The 27982-nt window shown below is 51.7% G+C and overlaps 11 protein-coding genes across 11 annotated transcripts; 5 read left to right on the top strand and 6 right to left on the bottom strand.

The window, feature by feature from the left end:
- Nucleotides 1–756: 756 nt before the first annotated feature.
- N7477_004757 (formin sepA) lies at nucleotides 757–5478 on the top strand (the record flags this gene model as incomplete). Its single annotated transcript, XM_056966420.1, has 3 exons — nucleotides 757–1360; nucleotides 1418–1922; nucleotides 1974–5478. 3 exons carry the CDS (start codon nucleotides 757–759, stop codon nucleotides 5476–5478), a joined length of 4614 nt encoding a protein of 1537 aa, XP_056823201.1.
- Nucleotides 5479–5645: 167 nt separating this feature from the next.
- On the top strand, nucleotides 5646–6269 carry N7477_004758 (Diaphanous autoregulatory; the record flags this gene model as incomplete). The annotated part of the gene is made up of 1 exon (XM_056966421.1): nucleotides 5646–6269. The coding sequence occupies one exon, from the start codon at nucleotides 5646–5648 to the stop codon at nucleotides 6267–6269; it is 624 nt and encodes a 207-aa protein (XP_056823202.1).
- A 630-nt stretch (nucleotides 6270–6899) lies between these two features.
- Nucleotides 6900–7151, bottom strand: N7477_004759 (uncharacterized protein; the record flags this gene model as incomplete). The annotated part of the gene is made up of 1 exon (XM_056966422.1): nucleotides 6900–7151. One exon carries the CDS (start codon nucleotides 7149–7151, stop codon nucleotides 6900–6902), a length of 252 nt encoding a protein of 83 aa, XP_056823203.1.
- A 390-nt stretch (nucleotides 7152–7541) lies between these two features.
- Nucleotides 7542–8753, top strand: N7477_004760 (tRNA modification GTPase MnmE; the record flags this gene model as incomplete). Its single annotated transcript, XM_056966423.1, has 3 exons — nucleotides 7542–7695; nucleotides 7860–8440; nucleotides 8595–8753. The coding sequence occupies 3 exons, from the start codon at nucleotides 7542–7544 to the stop codon at nucleotides 8751–8753; spliced, it is 894 nt and encodes a 297-aa protein (XP_056823204.1).
- Nucleotides 8754–11105: 2352 nt separating this feature from the next.
- On the top strand, nucleotides 11106–11935 carry N7477_004761 (uncharacterized protein; the record flags this gene model as incomplete). Its single annotated transcript, XM_056966424.1, has 2 exons — nucleotides 11106–11382; nucleotides 11616–11935. 2 exons carry the CDS (start codon nucleotides 11106–11108, stop codon nucleotides 11933–11935), a joined length of 597 nt encoding a protein of 198 aa, XP_056823205.1.
- A 3092-nt stretch (nucleotides 11936–15027) lies between these two features.
- N7477_004762 (tellurite-resistance/dicarboxylate transporter family protein) lies at nucleotides 15028–16251 on the bottom strand (the record flags this gene model as incomplete). The annotated part of the gene is made up of 1 exon (XM_056966425.1): nucleotides 15028–16251. The coding sequence occupies one exon, from the start codon at nucleotides 16249–16251 to the stop codon at nucleotides 15028–15030; it is 1224 nt and encodes a 407-aa protein (XP_056823206.1).
- Nucleotides 16252–17943: 1692 nt separating this feature from the next.
- Nucleotides 17944–19693, bottom strand: N7477_004763 (uncharacterized protein; the record flags this gene model as incomplete). Its single annotated transcript, XM_056966426.1, has 3 exons — nucleotides 17944–18258; nucleotides 18293–19644; nucleotides 19675–19693. The coding sequence occupies 3 exons, from the start codon at nucleotides 19691–19693 to the stop codon at nucleotides 17944–17946; spliced, it is 1686 nt and encodes a 561-aa protein (XP_056823207.1).
- Nucleotides 19694–20498: 805 nt separating this feature from the next.
- N7477_004764 (J-type chaperone JAC1) lies at nucleotides 20499–21338 on the bottom strand (the record flags this gene model as incomplete). The annotated part of the gene is made up of 1 exon (XM_056966427.1): nucleotides 20499–21338. The coding sequence occupies one exon, from the start codon at nucleotides 21336–21338 to the stop codon at nucleotides 20499–20501; it is 840 nt and encodes a 279-aa protein (XP_056823208.1).
- Nucleotides 21339–21639: 301 nt separating this feature from the next.
- On the bottom strand, nucleotides 21640–23206 carry N7477_004765 (putative pre-mRNA splicing factor; the record flags this gene model as incomplete). The annotated part of the gene is made up of 2 exons (XM_056966428.1): nucleotides 21640–22895; nucleotides 22930–23206. 2 exons carry the CDS (start codon nucleotides 23204–23206, stop codon nucleotides 21640–21642), a joined length of 1533 nt encoding a protein of 510 aa, XP_056823209.1.
- Nucleotides 23207–23694: 488 nt separating this feature from the next.
- ppmA (type 2C protein phosphatase PTC7) lies at nucleotides 23695–24966 on the top strand (the record flags this gene model as incomplete). Its single annotated transcript, XM_056966429.1, has 1 exon — nucleotides 23695–24966. The coding sequence occupies one exon, from the start codon at nucleotides 23695–23697 to the stop codon at nucleotides 24964–24966; it is 1272 nt and encodes a 423-aa protein (XP_056823210.1).
- A 703-nt stretch (nucleotides 24967–25669) lies between these two features.
- N7477_004767 (uncharacterized protein) lies at nucleotides 25670–27657 on the bottom strand (the record flags this gene model as incomplete). The annotated part of the gene is made up of 5 exons (XM_056966430.1): nucleotides 25670–26112; nucleotides 26177–26190; nucleotides 26237–26451; nucleotides 26516–26816; nucleotides 26945–27657. The coding sequence occupies 5 exons, from the start codon at nucleotides 27655–27657 to the stop codon at nucleotides 25670–25672; spliced, it is 1686 nt and encodes a 561-aa protein (XP_056823211.1).
- Between the last annotated feature and the right edge of the window lie 325 nt (nucleotides 27658–27982).

The raw sequence follows: 27982 nt of genomic DNA on the forward strand, positions 1-27982 counted from the left end.
CCGTCCCACAGGAGGTGGAAAGGGGCCTGCGCAAACCTTTGCAAGTCTACCGGAGGATCCCATGGTGTATATCAAGCCCCAGAAGGTATGTATAGCCGTGAAGGTCTGGTGGGAGACGTCCGGTAGTCCCGAAGAAAGTGGACTGTGATCTGTTTACTGCCGGAGTATCGACAATCGACACAACGGAGCAGATGTCGGGTTCGAATATAGGTACTCGATTAAGAGAACTTCATCCAAAAATAAGCCCAAGATCCCAAAATTGTCACTTGCACATCATTTCCCACCTATTCAGACCATCACCATCGTTAGTGACAATGAACAGACTCCCACGCGTCCGCCTTGCCCCAAGTCACCTGATATCACGTGCCGCGGTCGGGGAGTTTCTCCGGCGCCCCCTAATCAGGTACTTAGTGACGCCCGTGCTTTCAGTTGATCGACCCTGGGGAGGCGGACTTGCATGCTGCAACTATTTTCGGATCACCCTTTCACTCCTTTCTTCGTGTGGTATCCGCTCTCACTCGTGTGATCCCTAAACGCGGTGCCGTTGTAGCAACCAAAGCGGGTATACTAACTAGGGAGGGACAAAACAGATCTTCGGACTATTGTGAATGTCATCTTTTTCGACCATAAGATCCATAGCGATCACCCCCACCTTGACCTGCGATTCTCTTTAATCTCCCTCGACCGTTTTTGTGTGTCTGCGAGGGAGTGCCCTTAATGCTGCTCCCTGCCGCGTCTCAGTGATCCTCCGCCAACATGCCCGCCAATGCCGACAAATCCAGGCAAACATCGGCTGGAAAATCATTCTTTGGGAGGAAACTGTACAAGGAGAGGCCGAACGATGAGCGCCACGATGCATACCCCGGTTCTTACGAAAGTTTGGCCCCGCCAGGAAGTGCCGCTGGTTCTCGCTCCTCCCGCTATTCGAAACGGTCCTCGATCCAATCCGTTGACATGACCCATGATCTCGACCCGGGAAGTCTTGCTCCGACCGCAGGTGTGATTACGTCCATTCCCTTCGAAAGTATGCCCTCAGACACGAGAAACCCGATCCCCGTCGATGGTATGCGCCCTGACTCCCGTCACGAGCCCTCGCCTAACCACATTGGAAAAACCGGCGGTGATTATCATCAATATCCTACCTGGACATCGACCTCTGCGCCAAATGGTTCTGGCTCACATCCCTCAGGGCCGCGCCCTCCCCCGCATGGCTCGAATATGACCATGACAAGCAGCGCATCAGGAGATCGTGGCACGAGATATCAACAATGGGGACGCCCTGGAAGTTCAAACGCAAATCCTGGCATGAGCCATAACTCCATTGACTCTTCTTCGAACTCTCGCACCTCGCTAGACCAAAGTAGTCTTTATTCTTCTCACTCCTCCAATACGCGCTCGAGCTATTTCTCTTCTTCAGATGGCTCATCTCGTACCCTCACGACCTCACACTCTGGTGATCGCAATACCTCTCTCACTCCCAGCGGCAGCTCTGGGCGCTTGTCAAATGCTCAAGCTGCCTGGCAAGCTTCGCAGAACAATATACCAGCTGCCGTACCCCGCCCTCCTGACAACTACCTGACCAGACCCAGAGATGACCGTATCGTCGACCAATTATTCCTGGAGCTTATGCAGAAGCGTGGATGGCAAAACCTTCCTGAACAAGCCAAACGGCAAATGCTGTCTTATCCTGCATCGAAGAAGTGGACTCTGGTGCACCAGGATCGACTGACAGAGCTGCAAGGCGAACAGAAGAGACGAGCCAATGCTCGTCAAACGCATGGCCATGATGGCCTTTCGGGTTTGCTCGAGCGCGCCGATGAGGAGGGAAGCCCGGAGTGGTATGTGAAGAAGGTTATGGATGACACGATCACTTCCAAGCAACTTGCTAGTTTGAGCGTCAGTTTGCGGACACAACCTATCAGGTAGGTCTCACATCTGCTCTCAATTCATTTTCTATTCTAACGTGAAGACAGCTGGGTCAAAGCTTTCGTTGAAGCTCAGGGTCAAATTGCCCTGACCAATGTTCTCAACAAAATCAATCGACAAAAAGCCTCCGGCCCCGTTCCTGCGCCTCCGACTGGTGACAAGGACCTGGATCGAGAATATGACATTGCTAAATGTTTGAAGGGTCTCATGAACAACAAGTATGGTGCGGACGATGCCCTCGAACATCAAGGAGTTCTCGTTGCCCTTGTCAACTCGCTGTCGTCGCCCCGTCTCAACACTCGGAAACTTGTCAGCGAAGTCCTTACCTTCCTATGTCACTGGGCCGAAGGCCAAGGTCACCAAAAGGTCTTGCAGTCCATGGACAAAGTCAAGAACGACCACAGTGAGACTGGCCGCTTCGATGCCTGGATGCGTATTGTCGAGGTTACCATTGATGGCCGTGGCAAGATGGGAAGTTTGGTCGGCGCCAGCGAAGAGTACCGCAGTGGAGGCATTGGCATGGAAAACCTTCTCATGGAATATGCTGTCTCGACAATGATCCTCATCAACATGTTGGTGGATGGAGCAGAGAACGACCTGCAGCTGCGATGCCATATTCGTGCTCAATTCATCTCGTGTGGTGTCAAACGTCTTTTGACGAAGATGGAGGGCTTCCAGTATGAGGTGATCGACAAGCAGATTGAGCGCTTCCGTGAAAACGAGGCTATCGATTATGAGGATCTTCTCCAGCGGGAGAACAGCAGTATGAAGGACAGCGTTGAGGGTGAAGTCAAGGATATGAGCGACCCTCTCCAGATTGCAGATGCCATTGCAACCAGAATTAATGGAACCAGGGCTCATGACTACTTCCTCTCGGCTATGCAGCATATGCTGTTGATCCGTGAGAATGGCGGCGAAGAGAATCTACGGATGTTCCAGCTCGTGGATGCCATGATGAGCTATGTTGCTATGGACCGGAGGCTTCCCGATCTAGATCTTCGACAGGGCTTAGGTTTCACCGTGCAGAGTCTTTTGGATCGACTTCACACAGATGCTGAGGCAAGACGCGTGTATGATGAGGCTTTGGAGGCTCGCCAAATAGCTGAGGCTGCCATTGCCGAGCGTGATGAAATGAAATCTCAGGTTGAGCTTGGCGCTGATGGCCTTGTCAAGAAACTCCAGAAGCAAATCGAGGAACAAGCCGGTATAATTGAACTTCAAACTCGGACCAATGAGTCTTTCAAGGCCGAGATCGCGGAGGTTCAAAGACTTCGCGCCCAGGAGTTGCAGCGCAATGAATTGGAGACTCGTGAGCTCTATCTCATGCTGCGGGATGCCCAAGATATTGCTGCATCCAATGCTCGCAAGAATGCCGCTCCCGACTCTGATCCGTCCCAACTGCCTGGTATCATGGACCGCGAACGTCTCATGGAGCGCCTGGAGCGTCAACTCGAGAGAACCAAGACCCAATTCAAGCTCGAGGGCAAGGTATGGGGTCAGCACGGCCCATCAGATCGTCTGCGTGAGTTGCGCGAGAAGATGGAAGGTGAAGGCGATGATGACTCTAGCGAAGAGTTCGCTGTGGAAACCCGTCGTACCATCGGAACCACCAACCTGGGATCCGTCTACAGGAAACGCAGCCATGTGCCTGAGATGGACCAGGGTCTTGATGACCAAGTATTAGAGACTATGGATGAGGACGGGGAGGTATTCTATGAAAAGCCTCGTATGGTGGACTTGCGGCCTCGCATGAACCCTGCTCAAGCCACTGGACTGCTGGGCGAATTGACTTTGAAGGTTCCGAAGTATGATGAAGGTCCCGAGGGCTCTGGCACCGGACCAGAGACGGCTGAAGCTGCTGCTGCCGCCGAAGACCAAGCGGCCGGTGAGGCTTTGGCTAAGGAAGCGGCAGCCAAAATTGCTATGCCTCCGCCTCCACCTCCACCCCCGGCGGTGCTAAAATCATACCACCACCTCCTCCTCCTCCGGGTGGCACTGTTGTACCCCCTCCTCCGCCTCCTCCAGGTGGTGCCAAGATTCTCCCGCCGCCTCCTCCTCCTTCAGGCGGTGCCAAAATCCCAGCGCCGCCGCCCCCGCCAGGCGGCACCAAGATCCCCGGTCTCCCGCCTCCTCCACCTCCTCCTGGAGGCAAAGCCGGTCTTCCTCCTCCTCCACCTCCGCCAGGTGGAAGTGTTGGTGCTCCACCACCGCCTCCTGCCCCCGGAGGCAAGGGTGGCTTTGCGCCTCCCCCTCCCCCCTCCGCCCAGCGCTCCATTGGGCGCTGGCTGGAGGCCCAACTATATGGTCGACGATGCTATTTCCTCTACAACTCATATGCCGTCCATTCGACCCAAAAAGAAGCTCAAGGCTTTGCATTGGGATAAAGTTGACACTCCCCAAGTGACTGTTTGGGCCGCCCACGCACCAACACAGCAGGAGAAAGAACAGAAATACACTGATCTGGCCAAGAAGGGTGTTTTGGACGAGGTCGAGCGCCTCTTCATGGCTAAAGAGCACAAGATATTCGGAACTAGCACAGCCGCCAAGAAACGCAAGGAAAAGAAGCAAATCATCTCCAACGATTTGTCGAAGAACTTCCAAATTGCCCTCTCCAAATTTTCTCAATTCCCGGCCGAGGATGTTGTGCGAATGATCATTCACTGTGATCGCGAGATCCTGGATAACATGGTCGTTATGGACTTCTTGCAAAGAGACGAGATGTGTACCATTCCTGAAAACGTTGGCAAGTTGATGGCTCCGTACAGTCGAGACTGGACGGTCCCCGGTGCTGCCAGCTCTGAGCGTGAGCAAGATCCCAGTGAGCTCACCCGCGAGGATCAAATCTATTTGTCCACTGCCTTCGAGTTGAACCATTACTGGAAGGCGCGAATGAGAGCGCTTGCGCTCACTCGCTCCTTCGAGCATGAGTATGAGTACATCTCTTCCAGGTTGCAAGAAGTCGTCAAAGTCAGCGAGTCTTTGCGGGACTCTGTCGCTTTGATGAACGTTCTCGGGTTGATTCTGGATATTGGTAACTTCATGAACGACGCTAACAAGCAGGCTCAAGGCTTCAAGCTCAGCTCTCTCGCCCGGCTGGGTATGGTCAAGGATGACAAGAATGAGACTACCTTCGCCGATTTGGTTGAGCGTATCGTTCGCAACCAATACCCCGAGTGGGAAGGCTTCTCCGAAGAAATTGGAGGTGTTATTGGCCTTCAGAAGATCAACGTCGATCAACTGCGCAGCGATTCCATCAAGTATATCAGCAACATCAAGAACGTCCAGGCCAGTTTGGATGCTGGCAACTTGAGTGACCCGAAGAAATTCCATCCTCAAGATCGCGTCAGTCAGGTTGTTCAGCGGAGTATGAAGGATGCTCGTCGCAAGGCCGAGCAATTGCAGCTGTATCTGGATGAAATGGTTAAGTCTTATGACGATATCATGATGTTCTACGGTGAAGATAATACAGATGAAAACGCTCGCCGAGACTTCTTCGCGAAGTTGTCTTCCTTCTTGGTCGAGTGGAAGGTTAGTTTAATTATGTCCGCTTGAAGTGAAATTGCTAACAATGCTATTAACAGAAATCGCGCGAGAAGAACATTGGCCTCGAAGAGTCTAGGAGGCGCACTGAGGCGTCCTTGGCTCGTAAGCGGGTCAACGTGAATCTTGCCAATGGTGCTGCCGCCGAGACAGTCCCCTCGCCCGCTTCAAGTGGTGCAATGGACTCACTGCTCGAGAAACTTCGCGCAGCTGCTCCTCAGGCCAAGGATCAGCGAGATCGCCGCCGTCGTGCACGTCTGAAGGAACGTCACCAGGTCCGCGTTGCCTCTGGCCAGAAGCCACCTGAGGCTGATGGCGAAGAGGGCGAAGAGGTCGCTGAAAAACCAGCTGATGGCGACACCAGGACTGTCGAGAATGGCCTCCTGAGCCCTCCAATTCCTGAAGACGGGGCTGAGGCCAAGGAAGTTTCCGAAGGCGAGGATGTTGCTGACCGAGCGGCTAGTATGCTCCTCGGCCTACGGAGTAACTCCGATGCCACTGGAGGCGACCGCGCCAGACGTAGGAGAGAAAGCGCCGACGAGGAGCGACGTAATCGCCGCATGAGACGCCGCAATGGTGCAAGTGGAAGCAAAGATAGTGCAGATGGCGGTCTGCCGGCCGTCCAAGAACCACAATCTCCCTCGCGTATCGATTCCATCAGCACAGAAAATGCCTTGCCAAGTCCACCCCACGAAGAGGCACCACCTTCAGAACCGCCGTCTATCGTGGTATCAGAGCAAACTGATGCCTCTGAATCAGAGGCCGGTTCATCCCCCAGTCAGCCCATTGAAGTTTCAGATTGAGCCCGGGTCCCCATAATCTAATGTTTAGATTGAGTGATGCCGTCTCGGAATATTTTCTTGCTTTTGTCTGCATCACACACCTACCTCCCTCGACTGTATAATATCCTTTCTTTCCTTCTTCTGTTTCCCGCTCTTTGAACGCCATTTCCTTTCACTTGTCTGTGATGAGCATGGTGTGATGATACCATCGTCTTCTATTTTCTTGCCTTTCTTGTGCAACTCTTTGGTTTGTCTGTCGAGGGCATACTTCGCATACTCACCTGGCTGTGACGACAGGTGCGGTCTCTCTCATTGTACATAATTCTCCTTTACTCTATCATACGCTTTTGGTCATGATTGATGTCCATGATCAAAAGCTTTGTCAATTACATCTCCAGGATGTTGGTTTCATATTCTGGGTTTGCCGCTCTACTTTCATGTATAGATGCATAATTCGCATATATTCAGCTCTGTCTAGCGATGATCTTCTCGTGAGACATCAGAATTGAATTTGGCTGGAACATTTCATCGTGCATCTTCAGCTTGTAACCACCTACACAATCTTAGAGTCAGTCACGTGCGCCTTATCGACTTCATTATCGCCTATCGTGACAACTCGTTCAACATTACCGACTCGTTTCAAGGAAGACATTAATTGCGCATGCGAGCCTTCAAGTCTCGAGTCCTGCGTTGGACCCCGCCGCGCGCATCACGGCATTTATTCAGAGCGGCTGGACTGCCGAATTTGCCCTTCCCACGCCATGTCCGAAATTCCGCATCGGCGATTTTGCGGAGGACTCCAAGACATGTTAGAAGCTTCTCCTCGACGCTAACCTCGCGTTTCATGCTAGACGCAGACTCTACAATATATGCTTTATCAACAGCGCCCGGTAGAGCAGCCATTGCCGTCGTACGAGTATCTGGTCCGGCATGTGTTTCGGTACGTTCTCGCAGAGCTGCATCTGTCACGCGAAATTAAACTAACAACATAACTATACCAGATCTACAAAGCACTCTGTCCTAACTCTTCCCTCCCAAAGCCTCGCTTTGCCGCCCTGCGCACCCTCTATGATCCAGCACAAGCAGCCTCCGCAAATAGCGTCCTGAGACGCCGGCGCCCTCGTCCTCTATTTCCCCGGCCCGAAGACCGTCACAGGCGAAGATGTCCTAGAGCTTCATATTCACGGTGGGCCGGCAATCGTCAAGGCCGTTCTTGCAGGCATCGCAAGCACAAACCACCCAGATACGGTTGTTCGATACGCCGAACCGGGCGAGTTCACGCGCCGTGCATTTATGAATGATCGACTCGGTCTTCCCCAGATCGAAGCTCTCGGGGATACATTATCCGCTGACACCGAGCAGCAGCGTCGATTGGCGGTACGTGGTGCAAGCGATGCTTTGCTGAATCGCTACGAGCTCTGGAGGCAGCAGCTACTGTATGCGAGGGGTGAGCTAGAAGCGTTGATCGATTTCTCGGAGGATCAGCACTTTGACGAGTCAACTGAGGAGCTGGTCTCTTCTGTTGCGGGGCAGGTGCGCGACCTGCAGGTGCAGATTGGAATTCATATTCAAAATGCTTCTAGGGGCGAATTACTGAGGAATGGCATCAAGGTTGCGCTTTTGGGGCGCCTAATGCTGGGAAAAGTTCTCTTCTTAATCGCATTGTTGGGAAGGAAGCGGCTATTGTGAGTACTGAGGAGGGCACGACGAGGGATATTGTTGATGTTGGGATTGATTTGGGCGGATGGTACTGTAAGCTTGGTGATATGGCTGGAATCCGTGCGGAAGCTGGGACAAAGTCTGGGTCGATCGTGGGGGCTGTTGAGAAGGAGGGCATTCGGAGGGCGAGAGCGAGAGCTTTGGAGTCGGATGTCGTCGTTGTGGTTCTCTCATTAGAAGAGACGACACAGGGTGTTCGGCTTTTCGTGGAACCCGAGGTTCTAGATGCGGTCAACGACTGTGTTAAGGCAGACAAATGTCTGGTGATTGCTATCAACAAGTGCGACAAGCTCTCCTCCGAGAAACACGAACTTCCGGCTCTCACTCATTCTATCCGCGACGTCTTCCCTGCTGTTCCAACAGAACGAATCTTCGCCATCTCCTGCGATGAAGCGGAACGCGGACCGTTGTCCTCTGAGACTGACCCAGGCCATTTTACAAGCATTCCTACGCGGGCTCATCTCAACATTCGAGTATATCGCATCGCCACTAGGCATGGATGGAGGAGGCTCATATGATACATCGTATTGGGAAGATTCATTGGGTGTCACACATCGGCAAAGCTCGAATTTACAAAAATGCCTCCATCATCTCGACGACTTCCTCGCCCAGTCTAACCCCTCCGAGAGCGAGAGCGAGAGCAAGTTCGCCTCCATTGACGGTGAGATCGATATCGTCACGGCCGCTGAGCACCTGCGCTTTGCAGCAGATATGCTAGCCAAAATTACTGGCAAGGGCGAGAGTGGAGATGTCGAAGATGTGTTGGGTGTTGTCTTTGAGAAGTAAGTGGTCTTTTCCTTCTGCTGCGGCTGCATGGATAGCAAGTTGACGTATATTTGTATAGATTCTGTGTGGGAAAGTGAACCACAAATGGTTCCATCGATTTTGACGTTATCCACGTACTGTGGTTAGGATGATCGACTTGAAACAGGCGCCTATGTTGGTCATTCCCGAGAAGTTCCTTGGAGTGGAGAGTGTTGCGGTCCATTACTTTCCGTCCCGGCCTGCATGCATGAGGCAGCGAACTTAGAGGGATTCAGTTGGAGGGTTTGGTTGTTTCTTCTGGCTTGCTGGCAGGGGAATTATAACCTCCACGACCCATTGTGAGAGATTTGTATGATTAGCGAGAGCGAGAGATGCTTCCAATATTTCGGTGGAGCAAGAGGTGTATATCAGATATCCAACAATGTATTATACTGTGAGACGTGAGGCTTGACGAGCTGTTATTCATGAACGCGGACCAAACCTTGGATATTTATATCAGCCCCCCCCCCACCCCGAAACGGGTGTATGCCATGATGCGCAGGTCGCCGTGGTCGCTAATCATCCAGACACCCCAGAAACTTCCTCAACTTTCTCTGTTCGAGTCAACTTCTAGACGAAATTCCCCGACCAACGATTCGGGCGCCCACCTGTCTGACTCAGGGCCGACTCATATCGCGGCATCTACGTCTTAGCACCGTTATAGCATGCCAAGGATAGCCAACTACGCGACTCCGCCTGAACCCGGCACGCCTCGCTAGCTTGGTAGGTGATAGCGTGATGGCATGATAGTATAGAAATACTACCGTGCCTTTGGTGACACTATACATCCTAGTCAAATTGGGGGCCATTCTCAGCTGATGAAGCACGCCTCTTTGCGGGTTTGAAGTTGAAACATGCTTCTAACGGTTTCTGCTGGGCCGTGGCGTACTCTCTGAGTAATCAGATGTTCGTTAGTTGACCAAGGCACTGGGACAACTAATTTACAGGAACGGTAGCTTATTGGTAGTCGTAAATAGGGTGAGTCTTAAGGCTGAAAATCGGTGTCAGATTCTAAGAATAGCAGTGAGTGGCTAGGTATTCTGCCCTACGGTGGTCGGCTAATGGTAGGTGGATGACTTATCAACGTGGCCTGAACATGAGGCTTTCACGAACCTAGAAAGGTCTTCAATGGGCTATTAATGGAAGAGAGAATAAGAAATCCACGTTGTGCCCCTGCTGTATCGTCAGGGAAAGAGCTTGTCTCCAGGTGTTTCGGTCTCTTCGGGTTGCTGATGGTGTTTATTTGCCTATTTAGTGAAATGTACAATCCAACAATCTAACGCGCTGACATGAGTTAATTACAGATAAGTGCACTCAAGACTTCCAACCTACTTAAGGTAGTCTAGCTCAGACGTCATGATGAAGGTGGGGGGCCGCGTGGGTTCTATGAATAGACCCCTAGCTCGAACATGTGGCTTTCATGTCCTGCAACTCTCTCTCTCTCTCTCTGTCTGAGCTGCTGCAGGTATACTTTGCATTAGAAGTTGCTTATCTGTACTCGTCAGTACTTCGATTGGAGAGGAGCTACTTGAACTCGGCGCATTCGGCTAAATCAGCGAGACCCCTCATTTGATTTCCCCGCCCACATGATTTGCCAGTCCCGACTGGAATCTAGATCTTGATCGAAGCTCCATAGTTTGCTATTTTTGTCGCCGTTGTACAGCACAGAGACTGAGTCGGGTTAGAAATATTTGCACCATCGGGGCGTCTGTAGAGCCATCGAGGGTAGACTGAATCTAACGCACCACCACAACCCCCTACAGGCCTATCGAGAAGATGATCCTAGATATCCCCCATATATTGTTGATTCATTCCATCCAGAGCCCTTCCTAGACGTTTCGCCGAAATTTTCACAAAATATTCCTGTGGTCCTTTCTAGTATCGCATTCCATATACCTCGTTGGATACACCAGGGATGCAGGAAATGACAGCTTGTTCCGATATGTCGAGAATTTCTCGTGTGTCAGGGTTGTTAAAGTCTACAGACATGATGATTTCGAGGCTCAAAGGATTCCAGGGCTACTAGTTCATTATGGTAGGAATATAGATCGTATTTGGTCGATACAAGTACCAAGTAAATTCGAGACATTGATTTCTCGAGTCTTTACGCCGCTTATGGCCGTGTCGCGAGTCGGACAAGTCAATTTCCCAAGACGATGAAGCATCCAGGGCAACGGGGGCTTCCTGCCATATTTCAATCATTCCCCATTCTTTGTATTTCTCTTCCCCGTCTTGTCCTTGTCCTTGTCTTCACTCTGGCCTTTCCCACCAGTTTGCCGCGATATCAAAATTCCATCGAGTGTCAAGTCTTGGTCTACAAGGCACTTGTTCATCATGTCGCGCATTTTCGGCCGCTACGTGCGGCTTGGACATGATGGCATCTACATCTGTGAGATTTGCGATAGACAATTCAACTCCGCACCAGCCATCTATGCCCACTGCCGCAACACGGGGAATCACGAGTGGTGTGAGAGATGCGAACGCGTCTTTGTGACTGAGGCTTCCGGGCTGGCCCACCTCCAATTCTCATCCGTCCATAACTTCTGCACCATTTGTGACCAAGACTTCACCAATTACCCGAGCCTGAGGCAGCACCAGCTTCTTGCCCACTGTATGTGCGACAGATGCGATACTGTTTGCTCTACACTGAGTTGTCTCCACCATCCCGTCTTCTACGAACACGTTGGCTGCGAGATCAGTACCCGATCTTTTGAAATTGAACACAGCCTTGTTTATGTAAGAACTACAATCCTATTTGATTCTCTGGGGCGAGCAAGCGACTAACACTTACCACACCACTACAGCACATGAAGGTTCACGAGGACAAAGATATCAAATGCCCAGCCTGTGAAAAGCTCTTCACCCGCTTCTCATACCTCCTGCTGCATATTGAACGGAGCGGCTTTTCAGTCAATCGAATCGAGGATCTCATAGACGGGATCGGAAGGGACCGATTTGGCCGTCATGTCAATGACTTGCCTGAGCATTCGTTCCCCTGTGAGAATTGTGAAAGCAATTTCCGCCGGGTGTCTAGTCTCTTTCAACATGTCGAAGATGCCAATGATTGTTTCTATCTGCTACGGCCCACCGGCGAGGACGATGATCTCACGTCTCTGACGCAGTACATCCTTGAAGACCTTGAATATGAGATCGAGTGGCGTTGAGCCCCAATGGCAAATTTACAGTGCGTGGAACATCCATATGACATTCAGCAGCTGGAGAAGATACGGAGGGTGTCTTGACCGGTTCAAATGTGCGGATCGGTGCTCTGGACACATCAAAGTGTCGTTGAGCGAAGCGTGATGTACGATTTTCAGTCTCAGCCCAACAGTTACGGTTCCTTAATCTCACAATGCCCGTTGACGCCAAGGAAAGACTGTCAACAGCTTTACCGTCCTGTTTAGAAGGGTTGAAAGTGGTCTATAAATAAGTTATATTATAAGGCTTGAAACTGGTAAAGATGATTATCAGACTAAGTGCTATTAGGCATATTTCTCCGGACTCTTCACCGCCCGAGTGGGCAGTATCTAAAGTGGGCCGTAACACACGTAATAACCATGTAAAACACCCATGGTATCTTCTGTCCCGACACCGTGTGCCTGAACAGTCCATGTTCCATGTTCCTTGATTCCACGGTTCCACGGTTCCACGGTTCCACGGTTCCATGTTCCATCTACCTTTGGCTCGTCACATACGGTCACCGCCCGTTTTCTGCCGATAACCTCTGTTATCCACAGGGCATCGACCACCATGAGGGCCGTGTTTGGGCGCTACGTCGGGGTTTGCGACCATGACAACTATCTCTGCCGAGTATGTTCCCGATGGTTCAAGTCCAAGTCGGCCATCCTAGCCCATTGTCGCTCGACCCGCGCCCATGCATGGTGTGAAAGGTGCGAGCGTGTCTTCCTGACCGAGGAAGCGAAGCAGAAGCATATACAACAATCTGGATCCCATGTGATCTGTTCTCTCTGTGACCACCGCCCGGAATTTGCTTCTCGTGCACAGCTAGATCAGCACTCCCAAGATGTCCACTTCCCCTGTCGAACGGGAACGTGCAATCTTATCTTCAGTACCAGTTTTGACCTCCAGGATCACCTTGTATCTCGGCATTTTGCTTGCGAAGAATGCCTGCGTACCTTTGATAATCAGAATAATCTCAGTCAAGTCAGTTGGGCCCCACCGCCTCAGAGTACCCCTGACTAATCCGCCTGGATCATATAGCACATGAAAGCTCATGAAGACAAATATCTGCATTGTCCAGTCTGCGATAGACGCTTTGCTAGGTGGTCATTTGTTCTTTTGCATCTTGAGCGAAGTCGATGCAGTTCTATCCGGAAAGTCAATGCACTGGCTTTTTCGTTTCACGAACAGAACTACTTGTACGACTTCATAAAGGACGACCGGAGGTTCTACTGTGAGGACTGTGACTCTGGCTTTGATCAGCTGTCGAGTCTCTTCCAGCATGCTGAAGACAGCGTAAGCTGTTCGTACCCTTTTTCCTCGGATCTTCATCTCGTCGCGCAACATATTTTCAACAATATTCATTGATTGGTATTTGGACGGAGATTTGAAAATACACTGGAAGACATCCAGACAGACCTGGATATTCATATACCTGGGTTCTCTCCTTAGGCCCTCTCCCTGAGCCCTCATGTTTATTGTACAGCCTTGATTTCATAAATACCGCCCCCTTGAGAATATATATTTTTTTTCTTCAGTGCTTCTCTCCTTTCTCGGCATCTATACTTGGCTTTTTTGAGGCCTCCTGTTGTTCTGCATGTCCTTGAAATGTCCCTTGAAATGACTGTAGATGCCTTCGAAGCGTCAAGTCATGACTGCCGTATTAATGTTCTGAACTGTCTTCCGTGCCCAGCTCTACAGCCTCACGTCATTGTATCAATCCTATCCATCATTCATGAATGGTCTTACCATGATCGTCTGCCTTTCAGCAGGCTTAATTGATACTTACACTTGTGTGAGATCCCAAGCCCAAGTACTCTGTCAATTAATTGAAGACTTTACGGCGTCTCACCCGCTTCTACGGCCATCCGATTCAACGCTTAAGGCGCTAGCAATCTTTTGATCGACTGGAATTTGTCAGGCTGGTACCCCGAATATCCAACCTTGTATTGTCAAATGAAACCGGATTGGCTTGAGCTTATCCCGGATATTTTTGATCAGTACCCGATTGAATACCTAATGATGCAAGTTGTCTACTCGTCGGCCTTTTACTGATATAAAAACAATGATCTTAATCGTTCAAAAAGGGAAAGTCATTGGCTCTGCATTTTACATTTTTATGATATTACAAAGTTTATGCATTATTGAGCTCAGTTTTATATCGGCATTGGAAATTCGCGACGTTTTGCATCGGGAGTCCACTTAGACTTGATTTCTTGGTGGCTGTTAGAGCTCTCCACTCCACAGGGTCCTGTCTGTGGGTCTTTCCCAAGCTTAATGGGCCTATCCCCGAAGTTCTTACAGAATTGGATCCTATCATGATGCAAATGATTTATTATTTAGCTATGACCTGGCCTGAAATATTAATGACTCGTGAGACGGAAGTTTGCTCATGGACGACTCCTCAGTCGCATGGGGGTAGTTCGTCAAATGCTCGGCCTATCACTGCAGGCGACAGTCTCCGGGCTTGACAATTTCAGAGCCACGGCATGCGCAGCACATACGGGGACTGCTTGCCTCGAGACGGTGCGGCCTTACGCAGGGGCCGCATCTGGCCACTCTTGGTCTAAAATATCATGATACCCCGATATCTCATCTGGCTTATCTGTATATGTATTCGAGAACAAAAAATTATGATTTCTTTTTAGAATTTCCATTCTTGACTTCTCATTCTGCTCTCTGTAGCTCGAAGCTGGCGAATTCCTGAAACTCTTAAGCCTATGACTTTGAACCAACCAAGGTCCACCTAGGGCATGTGACATTGGCCGAAACCAATCTAATGGGATGAAGTCTTTCATTTCTGACGCTGGTATCTGACCATAATGAAAGTCTAAAGTAGAAAAGAAAAGCCCGCAAATGCTCCAACGCTCAAGACATGCCGATATATACCCATCGCGGGCAAAAGGGGGAAAAAAAAGGGGGGAGAAAAAAAGAGGGGCTAGAAGGAAGAAGCCATGGAAGACGATCAGGCTGAAAAAGCAAGGAAACTACAGTGACGGTGAAGCCAAATGACAGGGCAAACAGGGCTGGCGAAAAGGAAAAATATCGATGGACACCAGGACAAGTCCGTCCTCCATCACTCCGAAACATCTTCATCCTTGCCCGGATACATAATATCCTGACGATTGACAGCCCGAACATGGTTGACGAATACGAACAACCACATCGCAATAACACAAATCGACAACCCCGACCCAACACCATTGATAGCCTTGCTCTCAAACGACTTTCCCAATGTGATAGTCGCAAGTGTAAAGCCCGTGTTGGGAAACACCATGGCCCACCAACTAAGATGGAAAGCAGTAGGCGGCGATCGGATAACCGCAAGCAGTGCAATACAAAAGAACCAAAAGCTCAGTGCCCACAAGAAAGCCCCGGCGACAAGTGCCAAGATCTCGATCATGCGGCCGTCGGCTTCGGTATCTTCACTCCCCATTACGCTGAATGTAGCGGGCAGGCCCTGTGCCATGCCGATGAGGGCTAGGGCTGTGAAAGCAGGTGGGCCAACGCAGATGAACATTCCGGGACGGTGTTCGCGGTTGGGTAGGCCGGATTCCATGAGCCGGCCGATATAGTGAGAGTACATCATGAAGCTGATGCAGAAGCCTAGGCCTTGGAAGGTCATTCCAGCTGTGACGATGGGAATGGCAGAACGGTCGGGTTGGCGCTCAGCGATGACAGAGGCGATAGTACCGCTGAGCATGATTGGAAAGGCGGGGAGGATCCAAGAGGGCATCATTGTTTGCAGGCGGTAGTGGACTGAGGAGAAGACGTAGGAGTATTGGAACACGGCAACGGCAAACGTGCACGCGCAATAGATCCAGAAGAGCACTTCGAGGGTTTTCGAAAAGGCGGGAGCTGGGTTATCGCCGAAGTACCGCTCTAGGCCGGTGATCATTGTAGCTATTGAGAGCCAGAATGTCGGGAAGAACAGACCTTCGCGATCGTGGGTAAGTGATTGCATGAGTAGTCCGCCGTGAATGATGAAGCGGGCTGCCATCATAGAACAGACCAGAGCGAACATGAGGAGATTGATGATGTAGACGGCAAGGCCTATTTGATCCAGACCGTTGAATCGATTGGGTTGGCTGGCTATCAACAGGGCGAGACCACCGGTGCTCATCGTCAATGTATACCAGGCCCAGGTGAAATGGCGAAGCCGTTGGCCAAAGCCCAAGTGAACGTTCGCCTGTTTCTCGGGCATTTTCGCATCGAAGATTGGTGTATCGGATGTTGAGGAGCGGGAGGAGTGCGGAGGAAGCTCATAGCTTTCGGGATATAGCAAAGTCGGGTTGGACATGATGAAGTATGGAACAGTTGTATGGAAATACCGATTCAAAAAGGGACTAATAGAATATCAAGCAGGACTGAGGGGACTTTCAGACGTCCTTTAGCTTCCAAATGCAGACAGAAAGGTAATCAATTCGGAACAATGTCAATTGAAGTATGACTTATTATGATATGAATGGATTAAAGTCCATACCACCTCCGGGGAGAGGAGGGTCTATATGAAGGTCATTTCGCCTGCGAGAGGCAAACCACATGGGACAGCATTTGCCATTGATTGAACCTGATCGTCGTCAAACTCTGTGACGGGGGTTCGTCGAGCCAAGAGAATACCAAGACGTCCGCGTAACCTTCTCATCACAGCGCGGGGCCTCCTGAAGTTCTCATCCGTCAGTTTGAACCTACCAGCGTCACCACAGTTATCAGGACCCATCGAGGGCCGCGAACCAAGAAATCAAGGATAGATCGGTTCGACCCGTCGGGCTCGGCGTTTTCGTGTCCAGGGGGGCAACCCAGATGGCAGTCCATCAAGTGGCGCAGGGGTGCGATCCACCGAGGTCTGGGCAGGAAATCGGTATAAAGACAACGACGATGCCTGGGCGGAAAAGCGTTCACCAGCGCCAAGAAGTACATTGCTTCCTCTGCAGTCGATATCCTGCATCTTCGGAACTCTGTGCACGGCACATCTGCGCCGTCGAGTGTAAGATGTGACCAAGCCATTCCAAGGAACCGGTTGTTACCCAGATGACGAGATTCATGTAAAATCCCGTTGCTCGGGCCGAGTAACATGCACTGTCCTGCCCGAAGCTGTCCGATAGGAGGTGTGAAAGGCCCCGAGATGGCGCAGTGCAACGTGTGCGCCAAGAACGATGATCGACCTCGCGTCGAAACAGCGGGCCGCTGCCAAGCTTTCCAGTGGCAGTGAAGGAGATAAAAGCAGAAGAGATGAAAGATAAGCCGGGGGGAGAAAGGGGGAGGAGAAAGCTAACAGAGAAGATCTAGAGGTCATGGCGAAGATCTGCGGTGCCAAGTCGCTGGATCTGGATCTATCAAATCTCGAACGTTAGCATGTCCTAGTCTCATTTATCGGAACACAGCCCCCAAATCCAACGCTATTGAAGTGATGAGACGCCGCCAAGATCGGAACCGAATACTGACTGTCGAACCGGACCCTAGGATGTGTTGCTGGATTTTCATGCTTATTTTTCGCGCCCTCGACATCATCCTGCCGAGATGCCCAGCCATCATTGTACCACGCCGCTGTGTTGTCCCAAAGTCCCACTATGCAGTAGAATTTGCAAGACATACTGCAGTGCATTTACTTCCCAAATTAGTCTAAAAACGTCATGATTCAAGGTTCATTCCTGTCGATGTTGATTACTTGACTCTCTTTCTGCTGGGGTACAACTGGGACTAACAAAAAGTGCAAAGACGCAGCCAAGACTCCTTATTCCGTAAGAGTGAAACTGATTATGCATCGCAAAAAGGAAATAGAATCTAATGTCACAGGGGAGGGGGGCAATTCAACCAAGAAGCTCGGTTCGGCAAGAGATCTGTGCAGCATCTAAAGGCGAAACAGAGGTGTGCAAGACCTCTTCTCGGCATTCAACTTCGATACCCCAATCACACATTCCGCCTCGATCACATCATGCGATAGACAAGATCAGAAGCCAGCTCCGGCGTCACGTCCAGCAGGGCCCGGAGACTAGTCGGTGCAGAGTGCTTGGCTCGCTCCACCCTTATCCACGGGCCGGAGCGTGGGCGTTGCCGCTTCACTATCTCCGGGCGAGTGGTATTGCGCCAGATCTTTCACTTTGCAGGCCGCATAGTGCACCACCAGTCGTCGCAACTCGTTCTCTCGAAGCTGGGTTGCTGAAGTGGGGTTGATCGGTTCAAGTCGGGTGGTTTTGGTGTAGACGTAACGCAGCAGATCAAGGATTATCGGCGCTTGAGACGCGGCCAAGCCGCCTAGATTCTGGCCTGAAAATGGATCCAGGCTTTCTGTGTCTGCAACAGAGAGCTGCAGAAGATTCCGATGTAACTTTCCAAGGCACAGTTGGGCTCAGGGTCGGGATAAGGTAGCGAGTGGCGAAGACGTACACTTTGGCGTGAAATGTTAGGTATGGAAGGTCGGTGGCTTTGGAGTCAACCGGTGGCTGTGGATTCTGCTTCTCGTTGTTATATTGCAGAGCAGAGAATGCGTCCCACAGGCTGAGGCCTGGTGTGCGAGGTGACGACTCGTGCTGTTTGGCGAAGGACATATCGATGATCGGCTTGGAGAATTGGATTTCACTCTGTTTCTCCACTTCATCATCGTTTGCCCAGGACTCTTCCGGGTCCTGTCCATCATCCTCTGCATATGCAGGCTGTTCCCAATCGTCTGGGGCGGGCTCTGTCTCTACCTTTTCAGGTAGGTCATCTGCAGATGCTTCCGGCCCGACCTCCTTCTCCTCTGGCTCGGTAATTGTTTCGGCTTCCGCGGCTTCTTCTTCTCCTTCTGAATTTGGCTCCGGCAGGACCTCCTCGGGAATATCATGTACCTCGACCGGATTGGCTGGTGGGGGTGTAGATGGCGGCGTCAAGTTGGCAGCGGGCTCCTCCGTCCACGGCTCTTGTTCCACAGGCATTTTATTTTTGGCAATTTTCTTGCCCTTCTTGCCTTTCTTCTTCTTGGTTGATACCTCCGGGGGTGATTCTTCTAAAGTTCCCCATTCTCCGGCATCGGCTGTTGGCTCTGGAATTACCTCGACCGCGTCCTCTCCAGGAGCAGTCGCATCGGTATCCTGGCCTTGGTCAAGTGGAATCTCTTCACTCTCGACTGGTACGGCAGACTCATCGTTCGTTTTATCTTCTTCGGCAGCAACTTTCTGTTCCACCGCCTCTGCCTCCGCCGCTATTTCTCCAGCCCTGGCCTCCTCAAAAGCAGGTGTCGGCTCTGGTTCGGGTTTGACAGACGCAGGCGCCGGTGCTGGTGCTGGTACTAGTGCTAGAGCTGTCGTCTCAGATGATTTGACAGACTCGGGTGGCGAGGGAGCCGGGGGTGGGATAGTCGACGAGACTGATGCTGAGCGATATGTTCCTCTCCAAGAGTTCACCGGGCTCAGTGCAGTCTCGACTACACCTTGTCGAACGTCTTCGCGTGGCGGCAGACGAGGCACTTTATAGTCTCCTGTATATGCGTATTCACAGAATGCAACGAACGTTTCAACATCCTCATCCTCCAAAACGGCAATGCGATGCTTCGACTCCCGGGTATGCCCGTTGTTCATCAAGTTATGAAGCGGCTTGGAGACATGTTGAGCGAGTCCCGACTGGATTGTTAACTTGGTATGCTTGGGACCGACGAGGAAGGTAAAGGAAGGTGAGTGGATGATGCTGTTCGGCAATTCGTCAACGTTCAGTCGAGCTTGGGTGGGGCATGTCAGCACGCACCTACTATAATCGGGGAGATCCATGGGAGCTGATGCTCGATGATGGAAAAGAAAAAAAGAATCTATGAATGCAATGATCCAAGACTATACTTAAATACGACTTCAGGCCAGCCCATCGGGGGCACTAAGGTGCTGGGTATGACCCTCGGGCACAGTCGAACCCGATGATCTCCAATAGTCTGCTACGTGTGCAGCTGTGATGGGTGAGAAGTGTTTAGATGCCAGCGTTGACTAGACCGACCGGGACTCCGACTATATGGACGATATTGGGGGGGATGGCAGGGGAAAAACAATATCAAAGGTGCGAGGAGATGAGCTTGAAGAGGACAGAGAACCCGTTCAAGTTCATCCTTGTGCATGCAGTTGAATTCCTTTCCGGTACTCCGTGGACAGGAGCTATTGGGGGGTTTGGGGGGGAAGAGGGGTTGTTCATGCCCAATGTACATCCAACCCAACTGCGGGTAATGGCCATTGGACCTTTGTTCCACTTCGCAAGTTGCTCATCATGATGGCGGAGCTGTAGCCTTTGATCTCCGAGTTGTCGTGATGATATCTATGCAGATGATCGGCAGTAGGAAGCAACCTTGGCTTATCGCATGTACCGAGCATGTTATGGACAAGGGTATTTATGCACCCTCGCCTCCTTCTCCACAGCAACATTTACCAGTCCAGATCAAGATCACCGACTCGGATAAATGAATAGACCTCACAGCAGAGGATGATATCTTAAATCTATGGAAACAGTGGACCTTCTGTCCAATATACAAACCCTGCAAGAAATGCCTTATGCCACGTCATAGTACCAAATACAAGTGCTTTCTCAACAGAATCAACTACCGTGCACCAGCCGAATCTCCGTGTTGCCGGGCTCCCACTCACGCAATCCCTCGCCTACGCTATACCAGAAGCGCAACCGGATGCATTCCTTTCGCGCCGCCTCGATATCGCCTTTGTCAAATGACCCGGCTAGTGCCCCGACACACACTCCGATACGCCCGTCGTTCTCAACTTTCAGCGCGTTAATCTCGGCTGCGCCCTCCGGCGTCGCGCCCACCTCCTCAATAGTCTCCTGCACCTCCATCACCTCCATCAGTGTCTCGGGATCGAGGGCGTGCTTTGTCGCGGCATCTTCGGCTGTAACATCAATGCCGTGCCATTCTCGGAGGAGGTACTGAGCCCGTTGGAGTGGATCGGCGAGCGTGCGGTAGGCCTCATTGATGCGGGCCGATAACGCCTCGGCGTGTTGTTTCATTTCGCCAGGAGGGTATTTGTCAGGGTGAATCTTGTTCTGCAGCTGTAGAAACTCGCGACGGAGATCCGAAACGGAGATGGAAAAGGGTGATGCTGGGGGAGGGCCCGCGGGAATAGTCTGGGGGAAAATGGTGTAGTAATTGGTGATGTCCGGTACTCCCACTATTCCAGAATCTCTCGTAGGGTCTGCAGAGGTCTTGATCGACGCATACCGTCGGCCTGAGACTGGTGAAACCGTGAAGATACCGCGAGATAGTGAGGCGAGTGTCTGGGTCGAAGCTTGGGCGCGAATTTGACAGCACTTGCAGGCATCCCGTTGGGTTTTTATTGTGGAAATGGGCGGTGTGAGTGTGATTCGTGAATGAGAGGTCGTCTGGCGGCATAGGTTGCGGGCCAGTCTCGGTGAACGGGATGCCATCGTGTAATGTCTAGAGTTGAGCTCGCAGTATCGAAGAATCCATGGCGGGAAAAACAAATCCCGTTACGTCATCCCGGCATTACACACGTGACTATTTACATGGAAGCTATGGACATGATTATCCCAGTGATTTCACTATTTTGAGATAGGTTGAGTGGGTCACCTTGAAGTGTGTTTCTTTTCAAGCAAGCTGCTCCCCAGTGTTGTGTGGGAGTACATTATGTTTTAGCTCCTCGCTAGAGGGCAATGCAAACCATAGACCTGCGGAAGAAAGTTGATGGCATTATAGGCAAGCTGCCAATTATTCAATGCCCCAGAGCTTGACAGTCCGATCATGACCACAGCTTGCAATCCATTGCGCATCATTGCTCACATCTGTACTCAGCACGTTGCCCGCGTGCCCGCTCAACGTCTTGACCAATGACCAGTCATCGGCACTGAAGATATTCACGTTCTTGTCAAAGCCACTAGACACAAAGAATGTGCCTGATTTTTTTGGCTGAACCGGTGAGCCAGAGGCTTCAGCAGGCGTCGGTGTGGCACCGTCAATGTCCATCTGGCTATCGGCGGAAGGCAAATAGGAATCCGCTTCGGCGCCCTTATACCAACGGAGATCAGACACGACGCTCTTGTGGGCACCGATGCCGCCCATATTCCGGACTTGTCGCAGATCCCAGCATTTGACCCATCCGTCGCCAGAGCCTGAAAGCACACGGTATCCATCCGCGCCCCAGTCCATACCGTAGATCTCTCGGATGTGACCCTCGAGGATCATCACAGTACGTCCTGTCCGAAGATCCCAAATACGTCCAATACTGTCCAATCCGCCACTAGCAAGCAGTGAACCATCGTTGTTGAATGACACTGCGTAGACCTCTCGTGAATGGCCCTCCTGTAATTGGAGTTCGGACGTTGTTTCCACATCCCACAGCCGCCAAGTGGTATCGAAAGATGCAGATGCCGCATACCGTCCAGATGGGTGGAATTCTGTACGGCACACACGCCCTGAGTGGCCGGATAGGGTCGCGAGCGGCTTATCAGAATCGAGCGCCCACAGGTTGATGTTTCCTTCACCTCCTCCAGACATCAGGTTTACAGTCGATGGTGAAACATTAGACGAGGGAAGTGTAGCTCCCGGAAGCCATGACAAACCACCGATTCGATCCGTGTGTGCCTTGAGGTTGGCTTTTTCCTCCAGATTTGGTACAGAGAGAAGCTTGATACCACCAGACCAGTTTCCAGCAGCGATGGTCTTTCCATCCGGAGAAAAACGACAGATACTGACGGGACGGTCACCAGCAATCTGAGAACCGTACAGATCGAAGTGCTGGAGCTTCTCTTTGATGGCTTTGCGGTGCTTGACATGGGTGCGGAGCGGGATTGTTGACTCCTCCTTAAGCCGCGCGACACGAGCTTTCGCCCGCGGCAAAGAAAAGCGTGCAATGGCCTTCCGAGCTTCCAATAGCTCATCCGTACCCTCGGTGTAAAACTCCTCTTGCTGTTCTCTTCCCTCTTCTTCCTCCGCTTCCTCCATCTCCACATCGCCCTCTCCCTGCTCTTTCCGCCAAGTCTGTCAAGAGCTCTCGCAGACGGTCTCGTCGATCTGCCGGACCTTCGCCGAATAGTGTAATGGGTTCTCCAAGCTCTCGTAACCGCATGCGCACTCGAGTGTCATCTGTGGGTACTACCGTTGCCGCGGCGCGTCGTTTTCGGTCGAATTGAGCCTGTAGCGCAGAAACGCGCTCACTGGGGGCCCCTACACCACCAGGCAGCTCGTAGTCCTGGTCAGTGGGGAGGTCGGCGAGACTGATCCCCATGTCGGCGTCCTCGGCCTCTTCGACGTAGGCCTGTCGCGCAGGGTGCATCATCTTGGGAGCTTAGAAGCAAATGCTTCCTTGTTCTGCGAGCGTTCAAGTAGTGACAGAGGCAAGGCACGCAGTGCCAATAGAGTCCTGACCGAGGTCGAAGCGCGGGTTTTGAGATGGAGGTGGTGAGGTTGCGCGGGCGGCAGAAATGAGATACCAACAGAATATTTTTTACTGCATGGCTGATGACAAGCCATCGCAACTATATAGATCGTTTCCCTGCCTATTCAAGAGCTATACGTGTGTTCTAGATAAATAAGCCATGTTCTGCCTAGTTCCAATCATAATTAAAATATAGACATGCATGCCTTACACTCCACTAAGTATGACGCCAGGCGGTCAATCGCGATAAGATCACAGCCGGTTCATTCTTATCCGCCGCTGCTTCGTTGATTTTTAATCATTTCATAAATCTCTTATATATCGACTCCTCTTCTTGACTCCGATGCTCTACTAAGCGCGCAGCTTCAGGGAGAGTCGCCATACTCCCGATGCTCCCGCCAAGTCTTTCCTGTAGAGCCTGCAGTACCACCTGCAGCCTACAAGCCACCTTCTTTCCCCGACTCCGGCCCTCCGTCGCGCCTTCCCACGCCTTGCACGCCAGGGCTTTCCACGCAGCCCCTGCGCGCCTTTCGAGATCTTCACCAGCCTCCCGTATTTCCTATCGCGTTGCCGTCTCGTCCTCAGGCAAAGGTCGCCGCTTCCACCCCCTCAAGAATGCATATAACTTCGACCCCAGCACGTCTAACGTGATTGGCGTTACGAGGGACAAGAACCCAAATGCTCGCCGCCTTGGACGGCCGGATAGTGGCGAGGACGCTTTCTTTGTGAGTCAGATCGGCTCGGAGTCGAACGCAGTCGCCTTCGCGGTAGCAGACGGCGTCGGAGGATGGACTGAGTCCCGCGTTGATCCGGCGGACTTCTCGCACGGTTTATGTGGTTACATGGCAGAGACCGCGTTAGCCTGGGACAAGTCCGCCAAGAAGCTGAGGCCTAAGCAGCTGTTACAGACAGGCTACGACAAGATCGTTGCGGACCCGACTGTCAAGGCCGGAGGCAGCACAGCCTCTGTTGGTGTGGCATTGCCAGATGGACACGTTGAGCTGGCTAATTTGGGCGATTCGGGCTCTGTCTTGCTTCGTCGTGCGGCTGTTCACCACTATTCGATCCCGCAGACACATGACTTCAACACGCCATACCAGCTCAGCATTATTCCTCCCCGAATGCGTGCTCAGGCCTCTACATTTGGTGGAGCGTATCTTGAGGACTTTCCCCGCGACGCGTCCGTCACCAATGTTCAAATGCAGCACGGTGATGTGCTGATGCTTGCTACGGATGGCGTCTTCGATAACCTCAATAATCAGGACATCCTCAAATTGGTAACCAGCAGGATGATTCTTACGGGTGCTTGGACTGCTGCTCCCGATGTCGCGGTAAATGTGTCCGATAATTTGGCTGCATTGACTGTGCCCGGTGGTCTTGCTGAGGTTTTCCACCCTCCCTCATCCTCTGAATCTATAAGAGACGATCACGACGACTTGTCAAAACGCTTAGAATCCACCTTGACACTCCAATCCCTTCTCGCAGCCTCGATAGCCGGCGAAGCCAAAATCGCCAGTGTCGATTTCCGTCGTGATGGGCCCTTTGCTAAGGAAGCTCAGCGCTACTACCCAGGCGACTATTATCGCGGGGGCAAGGTTGATGACATCTGCGCCTTGATAATTGTCGCAGTAGACGAAAGCCTCGTTCCTGGTTCTGAATAGATTTTGGATCGGGCTTGATTTATATGCTATCATTTCTCTGCATTATGGGGCGCCGGTTGTTTGATATTGGGTTGTTGGAGGGGGGGGGGGTTGGCTGCTGGTTGGTATGCATACTCACCCGAGGCCTCGGTTTTGCCGGGCTTGATACCGTAATTTGTTAGACTTTCAACCATTGCAAAATGAGTCTTGGAAAAATAGAGATCCTGCATCTTTCCTTCGCGCACCAAACAACCCCCCTATACCATGGTGCTAGTCTCTTTTATCCGGTCACTAAGGGGTAGCTTTCTGCCACGTTCTACAGCCCCTGGGTCTTTCCAGGTTCCATTTTTCTAAAACCTAGTTTTGATCAGTGACATTTTCGATTTCGTCAATTTCATACTCGAACATTCAACGCAACGCAATTTTCCTCCACTCTCGAGAAAACAAGACGCTCTCCCATGTGCCGTTAAACGACCCCCACATACAGAACCAGGAGACAGACAAGAGGGGAAAGTAGTAATTAGCGCATTTTTCATTCGAACAAAACAATTTGCTAGATAGATCCAGCCCCAATTGCGAATACAAGGTGAAAGACGAGTGGTTATCACAGAAACCTCAGATCAGGTGGGACAGAGACAGAAAAGAAAGGCGACAAAGTAGAGCATCCAAACCTGTTCATGAAAGAGGAAACAGTCACATAGAAATAGCAGATGCTAGACAAGATTTAGGCGCTAGCCTCCAGGATCTTCTCTTCGGCCTTCTCCTCGGGTTTCTCAAGCTCGGTGGTCTCCTTCTCGGCCTCGGTCTCTTCGGGCTTGTCCGCGTCAACATCGGGCATGGGGGTATCTTCGCTGGCAGCCTTGGTCTCAGGCTCTTTCTCCTCTTTGGTCTCAAGCTTGGGAGTGTCTGCGCCCTCGTCTTCCTTGGAGCTTCCGTTTGTAGTGGGCTTGGCATCCTTGTCACCCGCAGGGGTACCGGAGTCCAGAACGGGCTTCCAGCTCGACAGGATGTTCATGGCACGTTGACGGAAGTTGAACTCCTCATCACGAGGAATGGTGTTGAGCTTCACAATCATCTTCAGAACCTTGTTGATCTTGGTCGAGCGAATAATCGAGACTTCCAAATCAGTGTGTTTCTCCAGCTTGGCGAAATAGGTAGCCATCTCGTCTTCATTGGGTGGCGCATCACGGGAAATGAATCCTTTCTGAAGCTTGTGACGAAGGAAAAGAACTGCTGAAACTTAGCCTGATACATCCTCCGATTAGTGGTAAAGAAAGTCTGCAGCACTTACCCTCCTTCTCTCTTCTTCTTCTTCAACTCCTCGGGGTCGATCTGCTTCTCCGGCTCCTTGGCCTCAACAATCTCTTCTTCTTCATCCTTGGCAGCAGCCTTGCCCTTCTTAGCTGGCGCCTTCTTGGTTTTGCTGGCAGGTGTTTTCTTTTCCTCGGCGGGCGCTTTCGGAGTAGTCAACTTCAGCTTGGTAGAGGTCTTGGGGGTCTTCGCGGGCTATAGATATGGATGCGTTAGTCGCTGTGCACATGTCACATTAACCCGAGTTCAAGATACACACCTTTTCAGCCTCAATTTCAGCCTCGTTCTTTCGTTTCTTCGAGCTCTTGGGCTTCTTCTCGTCCGCACCCTCCATGTCGACGTCGGTTTCAGCACCCTTGCTCTTGCGCTTGTTCTTCTTTGCCTTCTCGGCCTTGGCTGTGGCCTTTGCGTTCTCCTCGGCCTCGGCTTCCTCAATCTCCTGCTGCAAAGCAGCTTGGTGGTCTGCCAATAGATTCTTGAAATATTGCAGGTCGTGACCCTCTGCGGCAACCTTGTAGGCGGCGATTAGCCCCTTGGCCTTGTTCTTCTCGGGGGACATCCTTGCAGTCAGCAGGGTCGAGAGGAGTCAATTGAGTGTTTGGAACCCAAGCACTGTAGAGAAAATTAGTCAGACTCGGGCGAGAATAGGCATAGTGCCTCCATAGAGAATCCAGAAGAGTCCGCTTACAATTCGTTAGTCCCAAAGAACATCACGGGGAAAGTTCGCTCGTGTGCCCTCTTGCCGTCATCAGCGTAATCGGCGCGATAAGTTCCATCCGCTTGCATCGCGGTCACAGGGCGGTTGTCAAGCAGTGTTTTGGGCATGATTTCCTCATCGCAGATGATGGAGGGCCAAGGCGCATAGCTGCGCAAACGCGCCAGATAGTATTCACCCGGCTTCGCGTTCAGCTGGGTCAGGCGAGCTTGTGATTTCTTGCGGCTCAGTGACTTGGACTTATCGCCGACACCGCTGGAGCGGCGATGGTCCTTTGAAGACTTCTTGGCTGAAGCAGGAGTCCCGTTCGTCTCCGAGGTCGCATCTTCAACGTCGGCAGGCGCCGCGGTGCTGTCATCGTCGGCCTTGGGCTCCGTCGCGTCGCCGGATGCAGCGGGCTCCTCGCCATCAGCTTCGGGCTCTTTCTTGTCATCGGTGGTGTCTGCCGGTTCTGCAGATGAGCCAGTCAGCGCACGTTGGTCGCACAAAGGCACCATGGCCTGATATGAGGCAAAGGCTCCAAGCGGAAGCTCTATGGGTGAGTGAAGTAGGCAGATTGGGTCTTCCTTACCAGTAGTGATCTCGTCAGAGGCAGCGACAGTCTCGGAGACCTCCTGCTTGTCGGCCGAGGTGGGCTCGGGCTTCTCAGCCTCGGCAGGCACAGTGACGGGGTTGTCATCAGCCATGATGGCAAGTATTAGAGGTGTTGTACGGAATCTAGTAAAAGCGAGGGGAGGGGGAGGAAATGAAAGGAAGGGGAGGTGGAGGATGTGGAGAAGGCAGAGTCGCGCAGCTCGCGGGAAGGACGCGTTGGGGTCTGAGAACGGCAACCCAATGACGCCACAACCTTTCTGCCGAACCAAACGTTCTAGAACTCTTCAACTGTCTGGTTTTCCAGACCTCGACGAGAGTCGCAGATACAAAAGGACAGCTCAAACTGCGATGATCAGCGATGAATTGACCGTATGAAATGAATTACACCGTTGAGAAGGTCCCTGCTTTCGTAGGGGA

Source organism: Penicillium maclennaniae, assembly GCF_028827695.1.
Source record: "Penicillium maclennaniae strain IBT 15551 chromosome Unknown utg000004l:1.0-3007600.0:1.0-3009580.0, whole genome shotgun sequence".
Classification (NCBI taxonomy): domain Eukaryota; kingdom Fungi; phylum Ascomycota; class Eurotiomycetes; order Eurotiales; family Aspergillaceae; genus Penicillium; species Penicillium maclennaniae.